Source organism: Eucalyptus grandis, chromosome 5 (assembly GCF_016545825.1).
Source record: "Eucalyptus grandis isolate ANBG69807.140 chromosome 5, ASM1654582v1, whole genome shotgun sequence".
Taxonomy (NCBI): domain Eukaryota; kingdom Viridiplantae; phylum Streptophyta; class Magnoliopsida; order Myrtales; family Myrtaceae; genus Eucalyptus; species Eucalyptus grandis.
The window spans coordinates 4,682,533-4,690,606 of NC_052616.1; the positions used below are offsets into that span (position 1 = coordinate 4,682,533).

The 8,074-nt window shown below is 38.2% G+C and overlaps 1 protein-coding gene across 1 annotated transcript; it reads right to left on the reverse strand.

The window, feature by feature from the left end:
- Nucleotides 1-438: 438 nt before the first annotated feature.
- Nucleotides 439-7,315, reverse strand: LOC120293489. The gene is made up of 2 exons (XM_039312936.1): nt 6,743-7,315; nt 439-885 (listed from the first exon to the last, which is right to left on the reverse strand). Exons 1-2 carry the CDS (start codon nt 7,162-7,164, stop codon nt 864-866), a joined length of 444 nt encoding a protein of 147 aa, XP_039168870.1. The 5' UTR covers nt 7,165-7,315; the 3' UTR covers nt 439-863.
- Between the last annotated feature and the right edge of the window lie 759 nt (nt 7,316-8,074).

An 8,074-nucleotide genomic window follows, 5' to 3' on the forward strand; every position in this document is an offset into this window, starting at 1 on the left:
AGAAAATTGGCCATGGGTCATTTGCACTAAAAAGTTCTGAAAACTACCCGATAGTCTAGGTCACGCCAAAAAAGCGTCGAATGGAAATTAACCGCAAATTTAAGTCTGATTTTAGAAATTGAAGATTCTATCATATCACAATAAATTCTAGAACCCATGACTCAGTCTAAGAAGATTTTTCTGACAACCGAGACTTTTTGGGAAAAAGTCGGTTTATGACCGTTTTTGTTCAATTAAGGTCGGGGATTATTTTTGGTTGCAAAATTGAGATACAAGATGGATATATGGTTGAGGGAAAATGCCGAGATGGTCGATGGATGACCAATTGAATTTATTGAAGCCAATTGAGATTTAATCAAGTGAGATTTTGTGTCCAATTTAAGGAGAACTCAAGCAATTTCGTAGCTCCCCCTCTCCCTAGCAATTTGGACCATTTCACATGTTGTACAAGAGAGTTTTGGTGGCTCAATTGCAGCCAAGGGTTGCTGGCTTCTTGGACAAGGCTTGGGAGACAACTCGGTGGAAAAGCTTGGCCAAGGGGCCCTCCACCTTATCTCTCCCTCTCTCCTCTCCTTCATCCGATCATGCAGCTCCTTCCTCTCTCCCTCCATCTTACACGACTAGCAGCCACCGAAGGAAGAATTGGAGCAACTCGCCGTCGCACGTCGAAACCACACGCTGCTGGAGTCGCGCTGTCCGCCTAGCCGCACCACTCACGCACACCGTTCGCCCTTGGCCGCCTCCCTCGCGCCTCCAAGCTGCTGTTCTAGCCAAGATCAACAAGCTTTGTAGTGGATTTCCAGTACGCTTTGAAGGCTGTTTTGAGGTGCTTGTGGGCTCCGAACCCGAGGCCTGCTTTGAAGTTAAATGTCCCCTGCGATATTCCTGACGTTTCGATCCAAACAGATCGTTAAATGGATGAGTTTAGCTCACTAATCATTGCTTAGTTTTTTAATTATGCTTAAGGTTGATTAGTGTTAATTAAGCATGATTAGGTGGTTAGATTAGTTTAGAATAATTAAATTAGTGACTTAATGATGCATGTTAGGTGGTTAGACTTAGTTATTTGCAAGTGCTTCTAGTATTTACTGAACGAACCTCGAGATTTTTCCCAGTTCGTCTCAGCTTTTAATTAGGCATTACGGACCTAAATTGGATTTATTGTATTTATTTATTAATTTGTGAAATTATTTAAATAATTATTTATTTTTCGAAAATTAGGTAGGGATAGCCAACGACCGAATTTTTATGCTGATTGTCGTGGTGCAGACCGTTTATTTAATTGAGCTTTATTTTGTACTGAAATGAATTATTTGTGATTATAAGATTATTTTCTTGAATTAATTTATTTGGATAATTAATTGGAAAATAACCGGGTATTGGTTGACAGCACCAAAAATGTTTTGGTGGACTACAGATAAGGGTGGAATTTGTGGAAACAAAATTATAATATTTTGGCTAAGGCCGACCGTGTGCCCACGCATGTATACTTTTATCGGAAATGATAAAAAGGACAAATTGATTGCACGATTTGAATGTTATATAATACCAGCTCAGTGACCCTATAGGTCATTTTGTAGAATGGACGGTATGCAATACCAGCTCGGTGACCCTATAGGTCATTTTGTAGAATGGACGACATGCCATAATGGCTCGATGACTCAATAAGTCATTTTGTAGAATGGATGTTATGATGAATATACTTGGTGACTTATAATGTCATTTCAGAGATTGAATCGTTTAAAATACTAGCTTGATAACCCGATGGGTTATTTTAAAGAATGGACAGTATTGATTGAAATGACCAAAAATGGTCCGTTTGACATATAATCGACTAGATTGATTGATCGATGTTTCGATCTGTCGTGATTGTTTGAGTGCCTATTGAACTGTACTGACTTGCAGATGGAATCTGAGGCCAAGGTAAATCCTCTGACTTGTGCATGCATAGGCAGCCCGTATGGCGTATTGGTTTACTAATCGGATCTTAGAGGGTAGAACTTGCTGAGACGTTGTCTCACTGGTTATTGAATAACCATTTTCAGGTATTTAGATGGCATTGGTGAAGGAGTGAAGGCCCAAAGTGTGGAAAAGGAAGCTTAAAAAATTGATAACCCTATTGGACTAGCTAGTCATAGGGCAATTCTCTTTTGATAGAAGTCGATTCCATTTTGCAAACTCTGTTTTAGAAACTCGTGGTTTAAATCTGAATTAACAATTCGGCTTGTATATATTTACACTATGATTGGTAATGTATATAAGTGTGGATGCTTTTAAAAATGGAAATTTGGAATCCTACTTTTCTATCACATTATTTTATTGTCTGGAGATTTTATATGCTTCCACATGTGTATATTAAATGACAGGGTCAGTAATGCATCATGGGACTTTGCTATTAATCGACCGAAGTAAGAGATAGGCACGCGTTTGAGGATCGGGGCGTGACATAAGAGTAGGAGCTCTTTTTTCTTTTTCTTTTCTTTTTTACTTCAAAGTTGCTTCACACGATATATGCATCAACCAACATTATCGACTTTTGACAAATACACATTTGTTCAAAGATACTTGGGAAAATGGCTTTACATCCCCCCAGGTTGAACCAAATGCATTCTTAGTCTTAAACCTTTTGACAATTCATCAATATATTTTATCTAATTAATTTTGATTGAAAATCGCTGACATGCATGCTGGCCGTTCTATATGGCGTGACGACTGGTGCTGATGTTGATAACTTTTAAATAATTTTTTTTTTCATTTTTTTTATGTTTTTCCTCTCTTTTTTTAGCCCTTTACCTTTTAACAGTGAATTGTGAGTTCTCAAAGGTGAGGATTGACTTCACTAGATTTGGTGAGGGTAGCCCTTGTTAGCCCTCGCTCTTGCCTAGGTGAGGTCACCCTAGTTAGGTGAGGATTGACCTCGCTAGATCTGGCAAGAGAGCCTCACTAGCCTAGGCCTTGCTTGGGCAAGGGTCGGGGCCTAGGCAAGGCATGATGAAGATGACTTGCACCAGTGAGGCCAGCCTTCACTTATGGCTGGTGATCAACTAGTAGGGAAAAGAAAACGGAAAACAAAATGAAAGAAAAAAAAAAATTTAAAAATACAAAAAATTATTTATGTTATTGTTGATCGTGTCACATACAATGGTCGACGTCTATGTTAGCGATTTGTAGCTAAAAATTGATTGGATGAACTATATTGACAAATCACTAACATTTTTATCATTAAATTAGTTATATTGAAAAGTTTAAGATTGCATAGGCATAAGTGCAATGAGTTTATGACTTTCTCAGTAATTTCCCTATGTACAAATTATTTATTAAATTAGGTACATTGAGAAGTTTAAGATTGCATAGGCATAAGTGCAATGAGTTTATCACTTTCTCAGTAATTTCCCTATGTACAAATTATATATTAAATTAGGTATATTGAAAATTTTAAGGGCCTGTTTGGCAACGTGTCAAACAAAGGCTCGATTATGATTTTTTGTTTCGTAATCAATTTGAGACGAGAATCGCGTTTGGTAAAATTTTTGTTTCGGGAACAAATTTGTTCCCGGGACTAGATTGGGAAGAGAATTGAGAATAAAAAAAAAAAATATGATTCTCTATCCGAGAATCAAAAAAGAATCAAAACAGTAAAAGTCTCCTTCTTTCCTTCCGACATCCCACGATTGTCGTCCACCACCGCCCGCCGTCGTTCATCGCCGCCGCCGCCGCCTACCGCCATCCGCCGCCGGTCCGGCGAACTCGTCGGAGGCAAGCCCAGCCCACCGGCGAGGCCGGCCTCGCCCCACCGGTGGGGCTTGGGTGAGCCTCGCCGGTGGCCAAGCGAGCCTCGCGGCTGGGCCAAGCCGAGGCCGGCCGAGCCTCGCCCAACTACTAGCGAAGGCCGGCGACGCTCCGATGAGCACGCCGGCCCTCGTTTGGCCGGTCGCCGATCCGAGGACCGGCCAAATGAAGAAGAAGAAGAAGAAGAAGAAGAAGAATAGGAGAAATGGGAAAAAAAAAAAAGAAAAAGGAAAAAAAGGAAAAAGGAAAAATGTAAAAAAAAAAAAAAAGTATCTAAAAGTATTTAAAAATTAAAAGAAATTAATTTGGAACATAATCAATTAACACTTTGTATCAAACGCAATTCTATTCCAGAATAAAAAAATTTGGATAGTTATTAAACGCGTTTTTTTACTCATAATCGTTTGGGAACGTAATCAAAAATAATCATTTCTAGTCGAATCGGCTCCAGGAACGAAATCGTTACCAAACGCGCCCTAAGATTGCATGGGCATAAGTGCAATGTGTTTTTGACTTTCTCAGTAATTTCCCTATGAACAAATTATATATACATAGATAGATATATTTTTTATACCAACACTTTTTTTCTTTTTCTTTCTTACAAATATGAAATTAAATTATTAATTTTTATTTGAGCAACTTACCAATTTTTTTTTCAATTACCAACTCTTATTTGGTTATCCTAATTCATCGGCTTTTATTTATTATCGTTTACCCATTTCATTTGTCCTTCTTACTAGCCTAAATTTATCAACTTTTATATAAATTCATTAATATTCATCTGTGTTACTTATTAGATTTTTGCGTAAAACCAAAATATCTTTTTATTTGTCCTTTGTTTTATCGTTTTCAAAAACCTATTCAAGGAAAATAATTTCCTCTCGATTTTCATGGACAGTTGAGGATCAAAAAAGGAAAATTAAAGGGTAGAGAATGAGAATGTATGCATGAGGAAATGTGAAGGCTAGGCCCGCTTTCTTGGATGGAGAATGTTGTACAGCTGGTTGCCATCATATAAGAGGTTTCTGATTCTCTTGCCCCACTTTTTTCTACCTGTCCTATTCTAACTTTTTTTTCCTTCTCTCAGATTTTTTTTCCCTCTACTTGTTTTATCGTTTTCGAAAACCTATTCAAGGAATATAATTTCCTCTCGATTTTCATGGACAGTTGAGGATCAAAAAAGGAAAATTAAAGAGTAGAGAATGAGAATGTATGCATGAGGAAATGTGAAGGTTAGGCCCACTTTCTTGGATGGAGAATGTTGTACAGCCGGTTGCCATCATATAAGAGGTTTCTGATTCTCCTGCCCCACTTTTTTCTACGTGTCCTATTCTAACTTTTTTTCCCTCAGATTTTTTTTTCCCTCTACTTGTTTGATCGTTTTCGAAAACCTATTCAAGGAATATAATTTCCTCTCGATTTTCATGGACAGTTGAGGATCCAAAAAGGAAAATTAAAGAGTAGAGAATGAGAATGTATGCATGAGGAAATGTGAAAGTTAGGCCCACTTTCTTGGATGGCGAATGTTTTACAGCTGGTTGCCATCATATAAGAGGTTTCTGATTCTCTTGCCCCACTTTTTTTCTACCTGTCCTATTGTAAATTTTTTCCCTCTCTCAGATTTTTTCTCGTCCCTTTTACAGAGTATGAGGGTCTAACTCTATATCTAAAACTAAATATCTCCAAAGAACACAATCCTCTCTTACCAATGGACCGCATCTCTAGTGGTCTCTTGCTCCACTTCACTCAATAATCTTAGTACGAATCTTCTTGCTCATTATTCACCACTCATACTCATATGACTCCGATATTTTATTCTTCAGTCAATATCACAACACAAATGTCGTGAATACAAGCAAATTTCCTTGGAGAGTTCGATTATTTTGGTTTGGACCTCCCATTTCAGGATTGCAAATGAACACTGTTCGACTTACTTTTGAGTTTCACTGACCAAAAAAAAAAAACTTTTGAGTTTCAACAAAAATAAAATAAATTGAGATGCAATCGCCTTAGCAATTTTTTTTTTTTTTTTTTTTATAACTATGAGTGAAGGAGTTACTTTATTTCACAATGAATCACTTTCGAATAACAAGACAAGACGGGTTTTGAGTCAATTTGGTCAACAATACTAGACTGTAAACATTGGAGAGTGATTATTTATTAAAACATGATTGCGTGACAGTCTGTAATTTACTGTGAGAATAACAATATATTCTTCAAGAAATAATTATAAATTGTTGTGGGACTTACTTCCTTAAGAATTTGTGGCTTACAATAAACTATTATTCTCACAGTACATAAAGATTGTTATGTTAGCAAAACTCTTATTTCATCCAATATGAAGTTTTGAGATGTCAAGAAAACAATCCATTCAAAGAAGCGGAACTTTCGAGATGTCACAATTCGTCTCTTGGATACATGGGCAGAAAGGGTGTCCACTTAACCTTAGATTAACAAGATTCCAATCCCTCCCTCCCTCCCTCCCTCACTGTCATTTGTCGCCGTATAAATATTTCTTTCATAAATTGTAATTATAAGACAACAATCAATGAACGGTCTAAATGAAGACGATTTATATCAACAGCAATGATCCTCCAATTATAATAAAGTGCTTATGAGATCTAAAAGTTGCATTGAGATAGAGAGAGCGTCTCCAATGAAACATGCTTATTCTACTCCGCAGACCATCAAAACCAAAGTCTATTGTGGCTTCTACAGCTACTAAATGATTCCTTTTTTCTCTCTTTTTTTTTTTTCGCTCTTTTGCTAACTAACATGCCAACTGTAAACACATGATCATTTAAAGGTAATCCACTCAAAACCAAGATGCATCGCTTTTAACTACCCAATGTAAAACTTGCATTTTCCTCCTGACCATTTCCACAGGACATACTTGCAAATCTGTATGACTACCCTCACGATAATTGGAACAGCCGCAATGGCCAGCACGTACCGGAATTGCACCGACGGCATCGTCTCTGTTGGCGTGATCGCGAAGATGGAGGCCCCATAAGTCATCAGCATCGACACCGTCGCAACGAGCACCTCGAGGAAGAACGGGAAGCCCCAAGTGAGGTTGATTATGAGGAAGATTGACGAGGAGAGGGCGAGAGTGTTGCACGTTAGGAAAACGTAGAAGGCCATCACGTCTGAGGCATAGATGGCCCGCCCTGCTTTGTGATCGTGCGAGTTCTCTTGCCAGACACCACCAGGAGGGTTGACGCCGGCTTGGAAAGTCACTGCGGCAATTAGGGTGGCCACAACGAGGAGGTAGTTGCGGACCTCTTCAGGCTTATTTTTCCCTTTGTGATCGATCAAGGACTTGAAAAACTCCCTTAAGGAAAATTTGGGTGGCGAATTGTCGGTTCTTTCCATAGGAGTAGAGGGGCAGGTCTTATGAGTGAGTGAATCGATGTAAAAAAGGCAAAATGGAAAGAAGCAAGAACAAGAAGTAGAAATGGACACTTGAGTTATCGTTTGAAATTTCTTTGCCTTGGTCGAGAGACAGAAATAAATCGAAGTGGCGTTTGGCTATTAGTAGTACAGTGTCTTGCGCACATGATTGGCTTCTCGTTTAAAGAATTTTCCACAAAACGAATGTTGACTGCACGAGAGTCCCTACATTTGTGGACCAGGCCTGTGAGTGGGACCCGTGTCCTGATGAAACCAAATTGCTCGTGTCCTTTTTTTCCGAAGATTCTAGAGTTGGGGAAATTCCTGGTATGTCCATGATTGCCTGGTCATTTGAATGAGTGGATCGTCAAAGTCTACGTTAGGAAAGCACACCAATCAATTATCGGCTCTAATATAATTTATTGGGAGCATGTAATAGAAGTTCAACACCTTCAGCCAAGGCAATCGTCAAGAGTGAGTCCAAGTTCAAGCTCGCTGGACCCACTTTTAATCAAAAACTTAAATCTAAAAGTCACGAGTTAATAAGATATATTAACTGTTTTACACAGTACCGATTTTTATATGAGATTTTTCTATATAAGTGCTTCTTGAGGGTCTACATGAAAGTCACACGAAACGTAAACAACGATTGATATGAGCTAGATACAAGTATACTTTGGTTGAGACAGTAATGACTTTTAAGGTGCACATAATAACCATTCTATTTCTAGTCACCTTTATTATTCTATTTCTGGAATTAAATTTGGAACAAAAATTTGTTTAGTAATGCAATTTCATTATATATATATATAGACACCCACTTTGAGCTTAACAACAAAAGCATACGTGCATATGAGTTTTTCCTTTGAAATATCACCTCAAAGCCAAGGTC